The sequence below is a fragment of the Alnus glutinosa genome, chromosome 7 (assembly GCF_958979055.1).
Source record: "Alnus glutinosa chromosome 7, dhAlnGlut1.1, whole genome shotgun sequence".
Classification (NCBI taxonomy): Eukaryota; Viridiplantae; Streptophyta; class Magnoliopsida; order Fagales; family Betulaceae; genus Alnus; species Alnus glutinosa.
This window is the reverse complement of record NC_084892.1, coordinates 2,974,420-2,994,605: the sequence shown is the minus strand read 5'-3', so window position 1 is coordinate 2,994,605 and position 20,186 is coordinate 2,974,420. Positions and strand designations below refer to the sequence as shown.

Sequence of the window (20,186 nt, the reverse complement as noted above, 5' to 3'; positions counted from 1 at the left end):
TTTTGAAAACACAGAATTTTAAAGGCTAAACTGCGATTTTGTCAAACGCTTAACTGCGTTTTTAAATTTTTTTTTTTTTTTTTTAAATCGCACCCTGAAGTTCTTTCCTAATCATTTAATTTATGTCGTTTATTTTTTCAAGTTACAGATTGAATTTTTTAAAATTACTTATAAAGCTTAGTGAAACTTAACATGGATGAACAATTTTATAAATTCATCTTTAATTAAAAACGTTCGACACTTTAATTATCGTTAACCCTATAATTAAAAACCTTTTATCTCAATTAGTTGAATTCTTTAGATACGACCCGAAAAAAAGAAAAAAAGAAAGAAAGAGGAGTTAAAAATTAGAGCCAGTGGAGTAAGCCGTGAGCTATATATATATATATATATATATATATATTTGAAAGGCTAATGAAAAGCAAAACGTCGTTTTGTACGGATTGCTTTCGTATTATTTTGACTAAAAAGCTAAAATAAATATATTTTTTTTAGTAAATTCCTCTCTTTCTGTTTCTCGAGTCTCGCTCTCTCCAAAAAGAAACAAAACCAAACCTGAACCACCGAGCACGAGTCAATAGGTTGAAACTCTCCCTCCAAAAATCAATCTCTCTCTCATCAGATTTTTCCACACTCAAATTTCCTTCTTTCTTTTATAAAACCTTCTATTTCAACCACCTCTTCTTCATCTTTCTTTCTCTCTCTCTTCTCTCTCTCTCTCTCTCTGAGTTTTACTCTGATTGTGTGTTTTCGATTAGGATGCCACAAGTTGATTTGGAAACCCTAGTTTCAGCCTGTGCAGGCGGATCCGATCGGAGAATCGCCTGCGAAACTCTCGCCGACGGAGATCATCACCAGCCGGAGCAGCCAGATCAAGAGGATGTTCCTCCGGATTTCCCGCCGGAATCGTTCTGGCTCTCCAAGGACGCCGAGCTCGATTGGTTCGACCAGCGCGCCTTCTACGAGCGGAAAGACTCAGCCAAAGGAAGCGTCAGTTCGACGAACTTGAATCCGAATCTGAACCCGAGCTCCAACAACAGCTCTCAGCGGTTCTCTCGGAACTTGAAGTCCAAGGCTTCGATTATCGGCTTGCCGAAGCCTCAGAAGTCTTGTTTCGTCGATGCGAAGAGCCGCCGGAACGGTAAACCTGGAAACACTCGGTTGTTTCCGAAGCGGTCCGGATCCGTCGGCAAATCGGAGGCTCCGCTGGTGGAACCGTCGTCGCCGAAGGTTTCATGTATCGGAAGGGTGAGATCAAAGCGGGATCGGCATCGCAGAATGAAGAGTCGGCAGATGTCCTCTGAAAGGGAGCCGGAGAAAGAGAAACAGGCCCCAAAACGAAAAACGGGGTTGTTCGCCACCGTTCGTGCTATTTTCCGGTTCCATTCCCGAGAAAAGAGGGCGTCTAGAATCAGCGCGCCGAAGACTGAATCGCCTCCGAGATTTAGCGCCTCGATTGGACCGCGTGGCAGCACGGCGTCCGAAACTGACGCTCCAAGAAAGAGCGTCTCGGGGATCGAACCGTTCGGTTTAGGCGGCATGAATCGGTTCGCATCCGGTAGGAGGTCCGACTCGTGGGCCGGAGACGTGGCTTGATCTGATTCGTCTTTCAATTTCGTGTGGCGACAACGAGCGGAGCGGTGTGGGCTCCAGGCATGCAAGTTGGTAGGGTCGCGATTGGCTGTATTCAGTGGGGCCCGCTTCAGTACCGATTGGTCGTTGGATGACGTGGCACGTTGAAATAACGGTTTTCCCCCCTCCAAGGGTGAAAGGTGATTTTATAGTTACTAGAGTTTTTATACACGTTTTTAATTATTTTTTTTCTTTTGCTTTCCTTTTTTAGGATAAGGTTTTGTAAATATGTATGAGTGTTCTGGAATTAGCAGCTGTAAATTTTTCTTTTTTGTGCTAGTTTTTATATAACGAAATTTCTTTTAATTTGAATTGTGTTGATGAAATAAGTCTTTAATTGAGCGAATAAAAATTTACCTAAAGTCATATCTTCAAAAGACAGAAGCAAGTTTTCTATAATTTAATTTGATGAAAAACTTTATCGATTAGGCCCAAAATGAGTTCGTTGACTAGTTTATTAATTTTCAAGTGTGCCGTTAGTATTTTTTACAGGGATAAAAATTTCCTTCAACTCATTTTATAATTCTGTCATATATATTTAAAAGAATTACATGTTTTTCTAATAATAATGTTAAAATATCAAGTGCTTTTTACATTCAAATTAAAAAATTATATAATTCTCACCGTATTAAAAAATACAATAAATTTATAGATCAAGGGGCCCAATATGAAGAAAATTTGTGTCCTTAGTGGTTGCCTTTACTGTGCGGTCACAGGTGAGGGGTCGCTGTTAAGGGCATCGGCGCAATTGACTCCTAATGTGGATGCCATTATGTGAATAGTCTAGACTAGCCTTGGCACCTTGCTAAAACCATATGTTATATCGAAAGTGGCTATCTCACCTACCATCATGTGTTGCTTTTAAATTTGTAACTGAGGAAACAAGAAATCTGCTTAGAAATGTGTACCAAAAAGTTATTCAAAACTTATCTTAAAAGATTTCCCATATAAATTTTCCCGGAAAAAAAATGTTTTTCTTTTTGTTAGTGGTTGGGATTTTCTAAATATTTCATACTAGCGTGTAGGATATTTATATTATTCTAATCCATCATTGTTTTGTACAGATGCCATGTTAATTATTTTAATTAAAAATGAGATAGTTTGAATATCATGTCAAATCGCTACTTATCCTGAAAAATTAAGTCGATAGCCATATGAAAGAATATTAAAAGCAGTATAAGGCTAGGTGAATTTCCATTTTCTAATGCATTTCATGTGTTACATAAGAGATGCTTACAATAAAATTGGATCCATAAAGTTCACACGTAAGCTAGCTAGAACACATGGATTAACTCTTTCTACGGTAAAAATGATAGTAACTTAATTAGTTGTCCGCGCCAACTCATCATATAATTCAATCTTTCGCCCATTTAGTGGCTGTATCGGCCTTGAGTTGTCCTTGCAACTAGATATCAATGGTGCCTTGAGAGCCTGTATTTGTTCCTTGGAGATTGATCTAACCTGCACGTTTGTTAGCCATGTCAAATTATCTGTCCATGTATTTGTGGGATTCAAATTTTTAGGAATTCAATCTGGACAGTAAATGTGAGAGCGTTTTTATGTGGCCTACTTCCCCAATTAGATGGGTGGATTGTCCGAAACCTATTCGGAAATGTGGGTTCTATAAAAGTACTCTCACATTTACTATTCAAATTGCTAGATATCTGTAATCATAATTCTTTCCTTAATGACATGAATAATTTAATTAATTAACCTTGCCGAGGATGTTCCAAAGGATGTTCTCAGTGCATGGGGGAGTGGTGAAAGAACCAACGTATCTGTAATACTTGCGGCTCTTTCGCCTCATGTGCTTAGTGTCTATGATCCCAAGGGGGATATGAGACTCTTCATGCTCTGCACACTGTTCCTTGCCCAGTTCATCCAAACTGCGTTTAATCTGCAACCATGAACCCCATAATAAACATCAAGATTTCCAAATTCCTTGCTCAGGTTTGGAATTAATTAATTATATACATTGTTTTCTTTCCATTGAGAATGGTAGATGTTCTGACATGAAAATAAGAGAAAAAGAAAATATATATACCTTAGTAAGAAAAGAATCGGGAGCACCATATTGGTAGAGGACTGAGACAACTGAGAGGTTGCCATCAGCTGCCCGGTGGACCAGATGCATCTCTCCCGGAAATCTGTAGTTATCATCAAATGTCACAGAGAGAGAGAGAGAGAGAGAGAGAGAGAGAGAGAGAGAGAGAGACTCAGAGAGAGAGAGAGAGAGAGCATACTGCACGCCATTAATCCGGTGCTCGGAAGGAGTGTGCCAGTGCGCCTGCATCAAGGTGAAGTTCTTCCCATTTGCAACCAAAACTCCCACATGTCCTTCGAATTTAATCTGCATGGGGAAAGGGGCGCACGCATTTGAGCAAGAATCACTCCCAGACCCAAAACACAGGCCCATATATTGGACCTTCCCTACTCCTGCTCTTTCTTTAGAAAGATGTCTCTAATGCTAAGGTTTTTTTATCAACCAATTTCTGTCATTGACCTCATTTGCAAATACCCCTTATGTCAATTTACGAAATCAAAAGAGAGAATATTTTTGTGATTAAAAAAAAAAAGGTAAAATAAGCATGCTCATTAAGGACAATTAAGGCATTTTACTTACTTTTCTCTCTAAGTCAATGGTTGTTCAGACCATGCGAGAATCTAAAACCGAAACTTTAAAAAAATATGCTACACATCCTCAATTCCTTCTCCCATTCTCTCACTTTTGAAAATCACCATTAGATTTGCGAAGCCTATATGAGGGGCCCACATGGACCCCACAGATCCAATAGTGATTTTCAAGACTCAGAGGATGGGAGAAGATCAAACACGTATGAAAAGAAAATGAATAATTTCTCAACTTTAAAATAAGGTACGAGTTGTATTAATTAAGTAAAGTTTAAGGGGATAAATAACCTACCTACCGGTGGTAGTTTATGGGGGGTAGAAAATGTAATTTTCCAAAATTATTAAATACTTAAACCTTGAACTCTAATCCATTCATTTACTTAAAAATCATGTACCCAATATTCCAAAGGAAGTTGCCTCAAATGAAACTATTAAAAGAGTCTCGCGTTGATTAGGTTGGAAGGTGGTGTGGTGTAGAGTCCAATTTGTTTGGTTTTGGACTCCACAAGTCATGCTTATTTGTTTTTCTTCTTTTTTTGGTTTCAGTTAGGACATATATTGGGCCTGATTTGGTTTTGGTGTCTACATATAATTTATATATCCACGTGCCCGGCCAGTCTGTTTGCATATTAGATTAGGCATAAATTTTGGTACAAGTTTATGTCTTAATTAAACCTCCCAATCTAATGAATATATATATGTTGATAGATCTATAATTCCGGTGCTCGAATTTCAGCCCTTAAAGATGGGGTTATGGAGCTTACTAGCCGTGAATAGCCTAAGATGCAGAGTTTACTTATTTTGAACAAGTAGGCCATGCAACCCCTTTTATTGTGTCTGTCCAAGTTTTATTGAAATTCGGACAATCCAATTATAGAGAATCTTGATCTTGTGTGGCCGGCTTGCTTATAAATGAATCATACATGAATTGATCAGATTTCTAGTAATTTGAACAGTAATTATGAGAGAATGATATGAGACCTACCTGTTCGATCAAATCTTACCAAACAAAAGATGCATGCAAGCATATGTTTTTGGCAAAAAAAAAGAACAAACCTCAATGTTAAAGCCATTGTTGATCATTGTGGCATTTACAGGACTGTAATCTCTAATCAAGGGTTTCAAACTCTTCTTATGGACAACCTCGTCCTTCACAATGTCCACAGGAGCCTGATGTTTCCCCTTTGAGCATTCCGTGAACTTTGGGCTCAAGCTTCCCCATTTTGCAGGGCCATTCGGGTCGACATAACCAAACGAATCTGCCCGGTTTAGGCCTGGTGCATGCACGGGAATTTATCAAAACATTAAGAAAAAGTGTAACATGCATGGTCACGTTTTGATATTTGTTTTTAGAGCACTACTTGATTTTCACATGTTTTGCATGTGATCTGTTAATATTTAATTTATATACTCTAAAGTTATATGTCAGTCTAATTAGTTTGAAGAAAAATTTTGTCCAATAACAAATACCGGAAGAAGAAAAATGATATTTAGTACACCACTGTCATACAATTAAGTTGAAGTGGCAATGTAAATTAACTTTTGGATCGATCAATAATAACTTGTAAAAATAAAAATTAATAACTGATTTTTATGATATAATCGTATAACGGTCTGCAAAATAGCATTTATCTGAAATAGTTTCAATATCATTGATACACAGCGAGAACCCAGTAGTAACTGATATTCCATTCTGAACTTCATGGGAAAGTCAGAATTCCTTCCACAGAGATTGAAAACGAAGACGTCAAGAAAACAAAACCCATCAAACCAAGAAAGAAAAACATCATTTTATTTGAGAAAACACAAAACTTTTCCTCGTATCATATATATATATATATATGATCAGAGACTGATAATCACAGAGAGAGAGAGAGAGAGAGAGAGAGAGCGAGAGAGATGATCATACCCGGATCACTCGCCGAAGTAGTGCTAACAAGCAACAATGCTATCGCAAGGATTTGGACGGAATATAATCCAGGGGCCATTGCCGGTGATAATTATATCTATCCAAGCTCCTTCCCCTGGAGCTAGAAAACCCAAAAAAAAAATAAAAAAAAAATACAAGCTAAGAAGCTAGACTGTTAGAATTATCTAATCAAATTAATTACCAAACCCTAAGTATTTATATAGGGCCAGGTTGCTTATGGCTAGCTATGTTTCTTCTCCCTGCCCACCAGTACCCCATGCCAGTACTACTAGTCAGAGCTATATTTAGAGAGAGCTCGATCTATCTCCTAGATTTGGTCTTTTTTTACTCGAAACTCTAGGAACACCTTTCTTTTGTGTGTCTCTATCTATTTATACACTTTATTCCAGGCTCATATATATTAATATATGTATATATTCTTTTTTCTTCAGTTTAATTGGTTTTGTTTAATTTGTTACGTTCAAAATATCAAGAGCTAGACAGTCGTTTTTTTTTTTTTTTTTTTTTTTTTTTTAATATATATTCTACTTTTGTCTTATACAAATTCAATAAGATAATTAATTAGGTATAGGACAGATAATCATAATATATATGGGCCATCAAATACCTGTAACAACAAACCAATTAATATCATATATAGCTAGTCAAAGAATCAGAAAGGTAGGATATAACAGATAATTAGGTAACAATAAGGGTTAGTAGTGGCAACCTAGACAAATTATACAGAAAGAGCAATGATATACACCAGTCTTTTATCATATTTTGTTGATGTGACACGATCAATTAGCTTTTGAACCGTTTTACATCATCAAAGTGGAATAAATGTGTGGTTTTTGCATTTCTCTTATATAAAATATTGTCCAAATCATGGAAATTAAGAGGTTGTGTTAGTACGTACGTAGTCTCAAGTGTCATGGGCATTGCACGAGCTAGAGATGGATAGTGAAATAAAAAAAAAAAAGGTAAGGAATTTTTAAGACAGTAGAGTGCTAATTAATACGTTATTATCGAATAAAATATGCATTTAGCAGTGCGCGCTATGAACTTTAAGGATTAAACAATATTCAATAAGATCTTTAGGATTACTATAATTACATTCAAATTAATTAATCCAAGACTTATACAATAATCTTGTTTGTGCATTATATATATATTTTTTCTTACATATATGGCCAATTAAAAGCTTTTTTTTTTTTGTTAAAAAATAATTGTGTACTTCATTCCAATTCAAAAGGATAGAGCTTGTTGCTTTAAAACTACAACATCACATTTACTTATAAAAAAAAAAAAAAAAAAAAAAAAAACTACAACATCACATATACATATTAAGAATCTTTTCTATCCAAAAACTTTATCCCCGGCCATAACTTGTTTATCTGCTTCTTTGGCTAGTCTATCTCCATGTGCAGCAGAATTAGCATAATCTGTTTGCATGACAAATCTGTCAGCTTTGCAACGTTCATATTCAAGACACCTCTGTATATATCCTCCACTAGTTCATGCATGTCTATATCTACTCCAGTTCCATTCGTTAGCTTTCACAGCATTTAATTTATTACTTGTATCGCTTCACCCCCTTAAACAAACTACAATTTTTCTAAAATTTTGGGGAGAGGAACATATGTTAATACATATATGAAGTTTCTGCTATTAATTATTATTGCTAAATAAAAAAAGAAGACTTAAGTCAATTTCTGAAACCACCGAATCAGATGATTGCATCACCATGCCAGTTGAACCTATAGGGGTGTTTGGTGATTCACCTTCCATTTGAGAATTAATGTTTGAAAGCTACGAGTAATGTGCAAGTCCACATCAGCGTCGGCGACTTTCGGCGTAACCCGACGGCACATAGAGGATCAGCCCCCATTTACAACAGCACCGAAAATGGATAAGATCCCGGCTGGCCATTACAATTTATTCCCAAAAAAAAAAAAAAAAAAAAAAATTAATAATTACTAGAAGAAACAATGGCATTACCAGTTTGACTATATTCGAGAAGACTAACGCTATATACCGTACCACATTAATATTTCACAAGTATTTTACCCTATTGGCGTGACGGTGTCAATTCACCATTATTATTAATATATTGTTTTCTTTTCTTTTTATTTTTAAGGGTGAATCGACACTGTTATATTAGCATAGTGAGATAATTATAAAGTATTGATGTGGTATATAGCATTACTTATTCAAGAAGAGTATAAATTGATGTTGGTGTATAGTAATATAATATTATTACATATATTACTCATTTGATAAGAGTAATGCTACGACATACCATATATACTAATATACCACGCTCTGTTGACGTGATAGTGTCAATACGTACAATACTTTTGATTTTGATTTTGATTTTTTTAAAACAAGCTTGGATTTATTCAAGAATGAATATATATACACACAATAGATTAAGAAAATCACTCCACCAAAATAAGGGACAATTTTCAAGAAATTATTTAGTGGTTGTGGGTAAATCAGTATTAAAGATCGATCGGTGAGTGATTTTATATATATATCAACAGTTGATCACTGCCTGCAACAGACAATGAAACTAAAAGGCCAAGCTTCCATCATTTTTTCCAAGCCACAGAAATTAGAATACAAAGGAAAACGAACCGGGAAGATTAAGAAAGCTGTTCTAGTTGCTTTAATTTCTTAATTAATTAGACATTAATTTAGTGTAACAAAGAGGCTAGATTTTCACTGAAGAGACCATGCATGAAATTATTTTAATTTCAAGGAGTTCCTTAACCAAGTCAATAGAAAAAGAAGAAGACATTTTCTTGCTTATTAACTTGGTTAAGGAGCTCCTTGAAATTAAAATAGTTTAATGCATGGTCTCTTCAGTGAAAATCTAGCCTCTTTGTTACACTAAATGTCTAATTAATTAAGAAATTGTCACTTAATTACTTAGTGATCAGCACTCCCAATATTTTATCATAATATTTATCAAGATCTCAAATTTTTTCTTTTTCTTTTTTTCCTGAAAAATGACTCAACAGAAACAAGGCAAAAGAACGTTAAATTACCACTTAATTATCCCAAAAGAGATAAATTTTATTATTTAATCAATATTAACGAAAAAAAGAAGAAGAAAAAAACCAAAAAAAAAAAAAAAAAGCATCAGCATAAGCAGTCCATCTAGCAAGGTTATACACAGACCAATTCACATTGTAATATGCTTTTAAAAGAATCAAATTAAACTAAGATAAAATTTATAGATAAACGATTTCAGTAGGCGACCAATGGATCAAATCATGGTTAATTGGGGAAATTAAGCTTGGCTTAAATTTCATAAACTTAATAATTAAAGATGAAGAGTCAACTGATGTAAATGGAAGGTGAGTGGACTTGCATATTAATTGTTCATTAATTTTGGCCAATATATATATATATATATATATATATATATATATATATATATATATGTAAATGCTGTCATTCTCAAGAGTCATTAGCTTTTCATGTTCTTTAACTTTTATCATTCCATCAGCAGAACAAGTCCCCCACCCTCACACTGATCACCACTCACCAAAAAGATTCAAAGAAAATAATGACAACCATTTCATAATTGTTTTCTAAGAAGATTAATTAGAGGCTTCTGATCCAATGTCTTTAAGTCTTTCCTTTTATTCAATTAATTAATCAAAGGAAAGGAATATATGAAATCACTAAAAATCTTACCCAATACGGCAAAGTTGTGGACTAAAATTAAAGAGAAACCAATCAGTTACGTACCCAACAGCCCCCAACCTTCAGCTTTATTATCATTGTTCAAAGACGAATGCCACCTGTCCACCGTTTTCGGGTGCGAGAATATAAATTTAATTAGAGCAAAGAAAAGTTTGAACATTGTCTTCGTCATTCATCTTTCATTTTTCAATTAAATATTTTATGTATCGATCGAGCTTCTCTTATTAAGAGAGAATTTGAACCTACACGTGCGTGAGAGAATGTTAAAATATAAATTAAATGATTATATTCATATATGTAAGCGGGGGTATAACATTGTAAAATAGATGGGTTCCTACGATTATAGCCACCACACATGACTTTCTCAGTGTTGTGTTTCTTGTCCCTCCATTTTGGAAACAATACTGGACAACACAAGATCCACTAGAGCCTGATAAAATTATAATTTTGGACAGAACAAACAGTATTTTTCAAGTAATTATTAATAAGATAATTAATATTATTACACATCAAATAACAGAAGATTACAAAGAAGGGGTGGCCGGGGAGCCCCAACAATCACCCGTGAAGATTCAACACAGTACTGAAAATGGCCAAACAATTCGTCGGGTCTAAAAGTTCTTTGTTCACTGGCCAAGAAGAAAGGCTGCAAGAAAGAAAAAAAATGATGGTTTTGGAGACAATTATATGAAAGTTAGGCTGGTTGAGAGGACACCAATGACAGATGAAAAGTAGCATGTATCGATCTACGGCTTTGGACACAGAAATGCATGTGCGCATGCTTTTTGGTGGTGAATAATAATGTAAAATAGCAGGCATCCAAAAATCAGATCGATGCAACTCGATCTTTGTTTCTTTATAAAAGGTGATCGAGAAAGAAGATGCCCAATAATACTCCGATCCCAACTGCCACAAAGAATGGATCCCTGGATGGACAACTCTTTTCTTCTCAGCTTCAGAAACAGGGATATATATTCTCCCACTACGCCTGTGAAAAGCCCAAAGTACTGAATATACTCAACTCCAGTCCCCACAATGTGAGGACCATACCATTACCACATTCTTCTATAGATCTAACATACATCCAAAGGTTGGGAAAAAGCTTCTTCCTACTCCCCACTTTTTTCTTTTTTTCTTTTCGAAAGTATACTTTTCAAAAGTTGCATTTTCAAATCGCATGTTTTGAAGTCGTTATTTCTCAGATCGCACGTTTTGAAACTACGGGAATCCTAAAAACTTGGTCAAAGGCGAGAAGGTGGCGTTCCGTTTGATGTTTCTCTCATTAATTGGATAGAGAAATCCTATTCAAATTCAGAACCCCTCTCCCAAAAATCTGCACATGCAGCGAACTGATCACTAACAAGGTATGCCATGTTTTTATTTTATATAATGTGGCCCATGAGATATCTGAACTCACTAATTTCTGCTCAGTATTTGATAGATAAAATATTTATTTACTGAATTACTGTTATAGGGTATTTAATGATTTAATATGGAGCATCCATAATGGCTTATGCATTTTGGATCTCTACATAAAATGGCTAACTAAACCCTTAAAATACATCTCCATCAATTCTCTAAACTCTTCTTCTCTATCTTTATTCGTTTCTTTCTCTCTCTCTCTCTCTCTCTCTCTCCCATACACTACAGAAAATCATTAAAAAATATTATTTTAATAAAAAAGAGAAAGAATTCAGAGAAGTAGATGTATAATATTTTTTGAAAAACACAGTTAAACATTTAATAAGTTTAGCCTTTAAAATTGTATGTTTTTAAAAACATATCTCCTTACTTGCGATTTAAAAACGTAATTTTTTTTTTTTTTTTTATATGTTTTCAAACCACCATTTGTTAAAAATGTACTCTCAAACGAGATATTCTGCGATTTTGTTTAAAAACACACTTTTAGGCCTGCAAAACGGACTCTTAATGCAAAATTCCAAACATTCTGATGTTATCGCTATTTTTCCATGAGGAAGAAAAACAGATTTTGCAGAAGTTATGCAATCAACTGAAACATGATAACCCACCCTCAAACGCATTAAAAAGAAAAAAAGAAAAGAAAAGAAAAGATCACTGCATCATGCTATCGATCAACCACTTGCCTAGTACAATGTGCATCAAATTGGGGCACTTTGTTCCACTAGAAAGAATGTTATCAGATATTATAGACCAACTATATCTCACAAATTAAAGTATCCCTTAAAGGTACCCCTATACATTTTTCACAAGAGAAATGAAGAGACTGATGAAAAGAGAAAAAAGAACAAAATCTCTCAAGGGCCTTTGAAAAAAGAACTGCTTATTGAAGAGCATAAGTCGCTCTTATATACTCCATGATTTCTGCACTCTCAAACATTTGCACGCCAGTATTTGGATCTTCTAGATAAGGTACCTGCCAACCATAGTTGTAGAGTTGCATATCATCAGCAAGTAAATTACTTTTGAGAAAGAAGATGTGAAAAGAATGAAAAAAATACCTGAAAGTGTCCAACTTTCTCATACAGTATCTGTCGTCTTGGGCTGCCACGGGCACAACTACAAAGAGAAACAGTATTGAAATGTGTCGGTCATGATTCAGTATATAGAAGCCATTTCACCACCAAGGCATCTTGAAAGTGACTCGTATTCCATAGATGCAAAAGAAAGACATGCAAACGGACCCTTTCAATAAAATCCCATAAAAACTGATGAAAACACTTTTCATCAGAGAACAGTAATAAAGTATAAAGATTACAAAACGTAGTTTACACCGAGAAGAAAACATACTCAGTAAGATTAGAGAGAGAGAGAGAGAGAGAGGGAGTGGATATAACAGTTAAAAAATGAAATACTTTTGACAGAATTTAGAAAGATATTTGACAATGATGAATGTTCTAGAGACAGCATATTATAAAATTAGCAAGCATAACAATGTACGATGCATATGCATAGTACTGATCTCAAAGAATATGCGAGGATACCATTTCATGAGACAGTACATGTGTGCATAAACAAGTCCATAAACTATTACAACCATCTTATCCCGACCTACAGGGGAAATTGGATGCAGGTTTACTTCGTTGGAATTTTTTCATCAACTACTTGAGTAGATGTCAGTATTAAGATTTTTCACTTTTTCTTGCTTTCATGAAGAGAATTTTGCATGTAACAACCATAATTGTAGACTCAGTAACCCTAGCAATCATCGCAAGTTGTCTAGATGCCTATGTACATAGTAAAAGACAGTAGGCACATGAATGTGCATAGCTGAAAAAACAACTGAAACAAAGACGCTTTAGGAGATACCTAACTGAACAGATCATGACAGACAGACTTTACCTGCGAAGTAAGTGTGGTAGCTCTAACTCTACAAGTACTTCACGTACAAGTTTGCAGAAGGGGGACCCCTGAAAGCAAAGAATAAACATTTCAAGCAAAAGTTTAGAAGCAAACAACACAGCTACACTGTATCATGTACTCTAGTATTATCAAGTCAGAGTATTCCTAAAAACGCAACTAAGAAATTGATTATGAATCCAAATCCAAACATTAAACATCATTTGATAGTCTACAAACCTCATATGCCCATATTTCAAGTGGTTTCGGCGGCAGTTTTGATGGAGCATAAGAACTCCCCTGAGTAAAATATAAGAGATAGTCAAGGCAAGATTTTAATAGCTATTACTTGTATAGTTAATAACAGAGCCAAAATTTTGATAATCTAAGATTTAAATGAGTTAGAATTCAACTTTATCAAGTTTTATAACTTTCTAAAAGAAATATTGACCTGCCATATGCAGAATACACGTGAAAATAGATTCTTAAACATCATGGAACAAAAGTTAGAGGCTTATGCAAGCAATGAGTTCAAGTTCATTTTACCTTTCCCATGCGACCAATCATAGCTAGGCCTGCAGTCAAAGTCTGCAAAAGGGAAAACAGCAAGCAATAAATAATATACTTCAAAAATCACTTCATACATATGAGAACAAATAATTAGAAGAAGAAAGAAATGCTAACCGTTAGTAGACCAAGTGACAGCGTGAATGGAACACTTCCATCACCTACCCAAAAGAAATCAAACAGAACTAATTGTAAACTATTTTTGTTATACAGCAAGAATGCTTAATGTATAACAAGTACAAAAATTAAATAGTAGTCACACTCAATCCGTCACTCAAGAAAAAGAAATGTTTTCAAAATTATGAGAAAACAAAACTAATTTGTCATAGTAATATCAAGGCATGGAAGGAAAGAGCACAATCTAGACCAGGGCAATATATCAAACGAAAAAATTTAAGTACTTCTCAAAGAAAAAAAAAAACTCTAGCTTTTAGTATTATTCTATGCCATATGAAAATAAATGGAGATCTCCAAATATTGTATTGTGTACTTGTAATATATGCCCCTCATTGATATACAACCTAATGGTTATCAAATGATGGAAAAACAATCAACACATTGAAATGCACCACATGAAAGGAAGTTAATATGACCACACATACCGTATTTTCCAACCAAATACTTAATTATGTCATCTGATTCATACATTGAGACTCCTGTATTTGGATCCACCTTCAACAAGAAAAAGAAGTCTACAGATTAGCTCCCACTTGAACTTAATACCTAAATGCAATAAGTTAGACCCAAACATGATGTTACAGAAGATGTAAAATACAAAAGCAAAGATTGAAATTGAAAAATGACAATTGTAAGATATTTCGTTTGACTAGAAAGAAAAATGGTAAGGATTTCTTACCCATTTAAGTCAAAATAAAATTCTGTTTTACCTTGGCTTTATTTTAAAAGCAATTTAATTCATTTGAGACAATTATTCAAAGGTGAAAAATGTATAGAGACATGACTAAAGATTTGATTCATTGCATGTTACCTTCATCTGTTTTGTTTTTTTTTTTTATCAATCAGATCTTTAATCAGTTCTTTTCATTTTCCTTGTTTTTTCTCTGTACAAACATTGGCAAGAGCTCCTGGCACCAAAAATTATCAAACGAGTCTCCAATTTCATATGTGACACCTTCAGCGTCCAGAGATCATATTTAAAATGTTTAATGAGTTACAATTTTTATTTTTATTTTTTATTTTTATGACGAGGAACCCCTCCAAGATAGGGCCACTTCGTATACCCACCCAGATGAGTTACAATGTTAAAAAGAAGAAAAGAAGTGATGAGAAACCAGCAATTGTTTATGCGAATGCATTCAAAAATAAAGGAAGTCACTTTTAACTTTCTTTGTAAGTCTTGATTTTCCAAAGTACAATATCAAGAAATTGACAATTTTGGATTTCTCTTACTTATGATTTGATTTCCCATTCAAGTTGTATATACTCTTTTCCTTCTTGGAAGTGGGGATGGGGAGGGGAACAAATTAAGAAAAAAAATTCTAACCATGTAAGGGAACTGCTGCTTTCCACCCATCTGTACAACTTTAGGGCGGAAGTTTGGACCATTTTTTGGACAAGGATAAAACAGAACATCAAGATCCAACACTGCAACAATTTCCCTGACCTGAAGAAACTCAAACTGTTAGCCCAAACCAAAAAAAAATCGTAGAAAGAAATATCAGAAAAAAATGCACTGATAGAGCAATTGCTTAGATCACTTGGCAAAACAAAAATGATGTTCCTGAGGTCCAACATTTCTATGGATCTTAAAAAACACACTGATGACATGTCTAAGCATACTCTTGTGAAGCTAAGCATTTTGTTTTGTTGGTCAGCAGTTACTGCAACAGTGGTCCATCTTTCAGATTAAATATACCGTTAAAATTCTGATCCTAAAACCACAAGATTTAATTTTAAGAGCTAACTCAAGTGCTTGAAGTTTCATACATGGCGCACCATCCAAGAGTTACGTGGCAGTTGGAACTGTCCAAAATTATCTGACAGTGAGTGTAGTCATGCGCATCAAGCATGAGGTAGTTTCAATTAGGATATTATTTCTATCAAATACATTCTAACAAAATTATGCAGTACAAAAGTAAAAAAAAAATTATTCAAAAATTTAAATATCACTCAAAATTAAATAGAAATCCTGGGGGATTGATGTTACCTTCCGACAAAATGGACAGCTTTATATGATCCATGATAATCAATATATGGAAAAAAAAAAAAAAAAAAGAAAAAAAAAAAAGAAGAAGCTGTCAGTCTCTGTTCATCACAAGGGTATTACAAAAAGTCATGGGGGGGAATGAAAGAAAAGAAGATAAAAGGCCTGCAAAGAAATTTCAGCATTGAGGTCAATTACTGCCTACTAATTTCAGCAGACAAGAAAAATGATACCTTTCAAACTCATATATCTCAATAGGCTTCTCCGGCCGAGGGCCTAATTTTGAAGTCTCCTTTACCTTGAAATCTGTTATTAGGCCCGAGACGGGAAAATCAGGAAGCGAAAGAGACTTGTACATTTATTACACAGGTTACATGAGCATAGAATCTCCTTCAAGATTTGTGATATTAACAATCAGACAAGATTTGGCCAGCCACAGCAAATATTGGCATAAAATAGCAGAATCAAGTATATAAGGGCTTCCAGAGTAAAGCATAAAAGTGATCTGCAATTAGTATTGCCAAGTAAGGTAGAAGTTGAATCATTGTAAAACATCTACTATTCATTAGTGAACAACTTAAACTTGGGAAGATATTTATCTCAAAAGACAATAGAAAACTTCCTCTTCTTTTGTAAACCGCACACTAATACTTGATCAGAATTCTCAAATAGTGTCCAATGTAAATGCATCTAAACTTAGGACGTCATAAGATTCCTCGACAGTCAAAAGTATCATTTTTCTAGTTTTGGTAGGAACCTTCACTTCCACCAGCAATTTAAATACAATTACACAATGTAGCTTATTATAAGATGAAAAAGCAGTAGCAATAACAAAATTCAAGCTACCGGAAGCTTCAAGAGCATACTGGCCAGGTGGAAACTCATTCTTGGGAATGAAGGATACAGAATACCTGCCACGGTACAACCCAACATTAGGAAAACCCTGCAAGTATCCACAACTACATTCAAGAGATATGATAAAACACTTTCAACAGCACAAATTCTCATCTGTTTTCTGCAGATGGGAACATAAGCTCATGTTGAGGCTAGATTCCTAAGGGTTTGCTCAATTCTGGTGCCAAATAGCCTTTTAATGTTTGTCTGTTAACAACAATATACTGAAGGGCATTATCTAAGCCCTTGCTTGTTTCCTTAGGATGTTATAATTCAATTCTTAATCCTTTCAAATCCCAGTCAATTCATGTTGCGGATAGTATATGTTGAGATAGGCTAGAAGTTGTTTTAGAATAGGATTTTATTTAATAAGGATTAATAGTTATTCTAAGATTAGTTTTATCACTTATGATTAAGATTGGTTTTGTTAGGCTTATCATTAGTTTGAGTTTATTGTCATCATCTGTTTGTAAGAATATATAAAGACTCGTTAATATTAATAAAAATTATCAGATGTAATAGTCCCATTAGTAATGGATGGGCTGGGTTTTAGTAGTGGGCTGCCCATTCCAATTGTTAGAGTGTTAGCTTAGGGGCTATGTGTATATAAGGCCCAGGAGTATAATTGTAGGGATAATCTGATTAGTGAATTGTTTACTTTGGTAAATGGAGGTTGAGCACCTCGAATAGCTCTGGAGACCGGAGAACTCAAATAGTCCAATTTCAATACAATTTCAATGTAGATTTCATTACCGATTTACTGTTCTTCCATTCCTTTCATCAATTCATCATTTCTATCTCAATTTCCATTACAATCCCATAAATCAAACCCTAGATTTCCATAAACAGTTTCGGAACTGTTACATCAGAAAAATTTAATTCCAAACATAAGTTTAAAGTAGGCCTAGATTATCTCTAATAACCTACCCAAATTATCTCGTTACAAAATAATTTCGTAACAATTCGCTTAGAAGAAAAAAATTCCCAGTCAATTCCACTTGGTGGCTATTAGACAAGTAATTCTATTAGTACATTAAATGTCTATCAAGCATTCATCAAAAAATGAAGTGGCTTTTAAAATCACTATTGAGCGTGTGATTGACCAAATGATGATTTTGATCTAATGGTAATTTTACAAGCCACCTCAATTTTTTATGGACATTTAATGTACTAATAGAATTACTCATATTTAAACCCTTCAAATCCCTTCGTGATCTCTAGTTAAAAATTTTACAAACATTTATCCTTGAAGCAAGAGAATTCACAACATTAGCATGAAATTAAATCAACTTCACCTTTTCAGATCCATAATCAAATGCAAAGATTTGCATTTTTACAATCAAATCTCTAGAAAGCAGAATTCTTTTTTTAACCTAGTGCACAAATATAATTTTGGTTCATTCATTCAACTCTAAATTTCAAAATCTGGGAAACAAAAATAAAACCAAAAAGACTACCAATTGCTACCAATGGACTACCAAAAAGACTACCAGAAAGACTACCAATGGATATATAACAAGACATCCAAAACAAGCATGAGTAAAAAAATTCCATACCCAGAAGCAAAAACACCTGTCCCGAGCCGGAAAAACAACGCAAGAGAAGCCCCGAAAACATCCCATGTCTTGTCGGGTCTCACCCCGAACCGCTTCGGCTCCGGCGGCTTGAAACCAGGTGGAGCGGCAAACGTCACAGATGATGATGATGATGATGGTGAAAGGCCTTGTTTTTGTTCCTCTTCCGTGCTTACAGAAGTACTGGAATCGGAGGAGCTTGGTGTTGCTCTAACGGAGACTGTGGTCCTGTGTGATTTCCGGAGCGGAAATGGCCTGAGAAGAAGTGAAGGTGGTGAGAGGTTGAGAGCTGTGGCCATGGTTTCCCGGTGGACTGAGTGGAGGGGAGAGCAAGAGTTTTGGCGGTTTTTGTTGGGACTTTGGGGATTTTTATATTACTTCCTAGTTTTTCGTGGGCAAGAATGAAGAATGGGACAGGTAACGCAGTTAACGTACCAGATTTTTATGCTCTTTTCGACCTTTTGTTGTAAAGTAGAAAAAATATCTCCACGGGTGAGAATTTTTTTTTTTTTTTTTTTTTTTTAAATTTTAATTTTAATTTTAATTTTAATTTACGAGAAACCCTTTAAAACACGTCATTTTATCTACCCACTCCTATTAAATAAATCTGAAATATTGTAAAGCGCTCATTTTATACGAAAAGAGTAATAGTCTAATTTCACCAGCTTTAGATGAAAATTTTATAACCCAAAAGGAACATAGGAGGGCTTTTGCCCGCAATTGAGTAGGCCCGAGTAGGCCAAACTCTTGCCTATAAATAAAATCGTGAAACGTGTTCCGTTTGTGGAGCATCGATAAAAAATGACTATGAAAGTTTTTAAAAAGAAAATCACGTTTTTGTACTCTATAAAAGATTTTATATAACGCATGATTTTAAAAGCTAAACCGTAAATTTTGAAAAGGAGGAACCTGCCTCAACCCTATTTAGAAGGGTGAGTTCACAGATACAGCCGAGAAAAAGCAGAATCAGAAAAGCAACTACAAGCAGACAAATATATAGCTATATATAAGCCAATCCCTATTGAGAAGTCCTAATCAAAGCTGTGGACTGATTGTCTAGTTGGTAGGGAGTTGGTCCTCTTTGTTGGGACTTGGGGGATCCTCTTGTTTTGGATAACATTTATCTACTCTGCCACCGACATTTTTTTATAGATTAAAAAAAAAAAATAGGAGCGGCCCGATTTTATTTTGGGAGAATTTCATTTGAGAGTAGTGAATTATTGGCATATTTGACTTAAATGTATTGAATTTCAAAGTATCTTAAATTAAGGTATTCAATTTGTAAAACGTCTTAATAACAGATATTCCGTTAGGATTTGTTATTAAATCTTGTCAAATTTCTCAAAATATTCCTCCGTTTTTTAGGAAAAAAAGAAAAAAAAAATTCCTAAGATTTAATTATTAGTCAAAATTTAATGGAATTTGAAAAAATACCCATGCATGAATCTTTGAAAATTGTTATAATTTTTTTTTTAAAGAAAAAAAAAACAAGAATATTTTGAAAATTTTAGCAAGATTTAACGGCAAATCTTAACGGAATACTTGTTATTGAGACATTTTGAAAATTTGATACCATAGTTTGAGACGTTTTGAAGTTCAGTACCCTTAAGTCAAATAGGCCGATAGTTCGGTACTCTTAAGTGAAGTTTTCCCTTTTATTTTTGTTAAGAGAAGGAAACCAATGAACAGATAGAATTGGAAAATTCTCTCTGTTGTGTTTCTTTGTACAAATCCCATGAATCATGGATAGAATGAATTAAGGTAGTGCAATCTCAAATGT

The 20,186-nt window shown here is 34.5% G+C and overlaps 3 protein-coding genes across 3 annotated transcripts; 1 reads left to right on the top strand and 2 right to left on the bottom strand.

Moving 5' to 3' along the window:
* Positions 1-547: 547 nt before the first annotated feature.
* On the top strand, positions 548-1,938 carry LOC133873865 (uncharacterized). The gene has a single exon (XM_062311646.1). The coding sequence runs from the start codon at positions 760-762 to the stop codon at positions 1,594-1,596; it is 837 nt and encodes a 278-aa protein (XP_062167630.1). The 5' UTR covers positions 548-759; the 3' UTR covers positions 1,597-1,938.
* Positions 1,939-2,797: 859 nt separating this feature from the next.
* LOC133872418 (alpha carbonic anhydrase 1, chloroplastic) lies at positions 2,798-6,541 on the bottom strand. The gene is made up of 6 exons (XM_062309922.1): positions 6,173-6,541; positions 5,320-5,537; positions 3,876-3,982; positions 3,677-3,779; positions 3,347-3,529; positions 2,798-3,093 (listed from the first exon to the last, which is right to left on the bottom strand). Exons 1-6 carry the CDS (start codon positions 6,249-6,251, stop codon positions 2,953-2,955), a joined length of 831 nt encoding a protein of 276 aa, XP_062165906.1. The 5' UTR covers positions 6,252-6,541; the 3' UTR covers positions 2,798-2,952.
* Positions 6,542-12,005: 5,464 nt separating this feature from the next.
* LOC133874384 (uncharacterized) lies at positions 12,006-18,791 on the bottom strand. The gene is made up of 12 exons (XM_062312287.1): positions 18,389-18,791; positions 16,785-16,849; positions 16,172-16,244; positions 15,942-15,960; positions 15,279-15,398; positions 14,377-14,446; positions 13,892-13,935; positions 13,754-13,795; positions 13,448-13,507; positions 13,211-13,278; positions 12,370-12,427; positions 12,006-12,284 (listed from the first exon to the last, which is right to left on the bottom strand). The coding sequence occupies exons 1-12, from the start codon at positions 18,703-18,705 to the stop codon at positions 12,192-12,194; spliced, it is 1,029 nt and encodes a 342-aa protein (XP_062168271.1). The 5' UTR covers positions 18,706-18,791; the 3' UTR covers positions 12,006-12,191.
* Between the last annotated feature and the right edge of the window lie 1,395 nt (positions 18,792-20,186).

Bases quoted from the DNA above. Each gene is read 5' to 3' on its own strand.
- LOC133873865 (XM_062311646.1), top strand. From the start codon at position 760: ATGCCACAAGTTGATTTGGAAACCCTAGTTTCAGCCTGTGCAGGCGGA.
- LOC133872418 (XM_062309922.1), bottom strand. From the start codon at position 6,251: ATGGCCCCTGGATTATATTCCGTCCAAATCCTTGCGATAGCATTGTTG. The intron at 5,538-6,172 runs GTATGATCATCT...TGCATGCACCAG, and splicing joins TACTTCGGCGAGTGATCCGG to GCCTAAACCGGGCAGATTCG. The intron at 3,983-5,319 runs GTTTGTTCTTTT...TTCCCCATGCAG, and splicing joins ACAATGGCTTTAACATTGAG to ATTAAATTCGAAGGACATGT.
- LOC133874384 (XM_062312287.1), bottom strand. From the start codon at position 18,705: ATGGCCACAGCTCTCAACCTCTCACCACCTTCACTTCTTCTCAGGCCA. The intron at 16,245-16,784 runs GTAGCTTGAATT...GCCTAATAACAG, and splicing joins GTATGCTCTTGAAGCTTCCG to ATTTCAAGGTAAAGGAGACT. The intron at 14,447-15,278 runs GTTAGAATTTTT...TTCTTGTTGAAG, and splicing joins AGCAGCAGTTCCCTTACATG to GTGGATCCAAATACAGGAGT.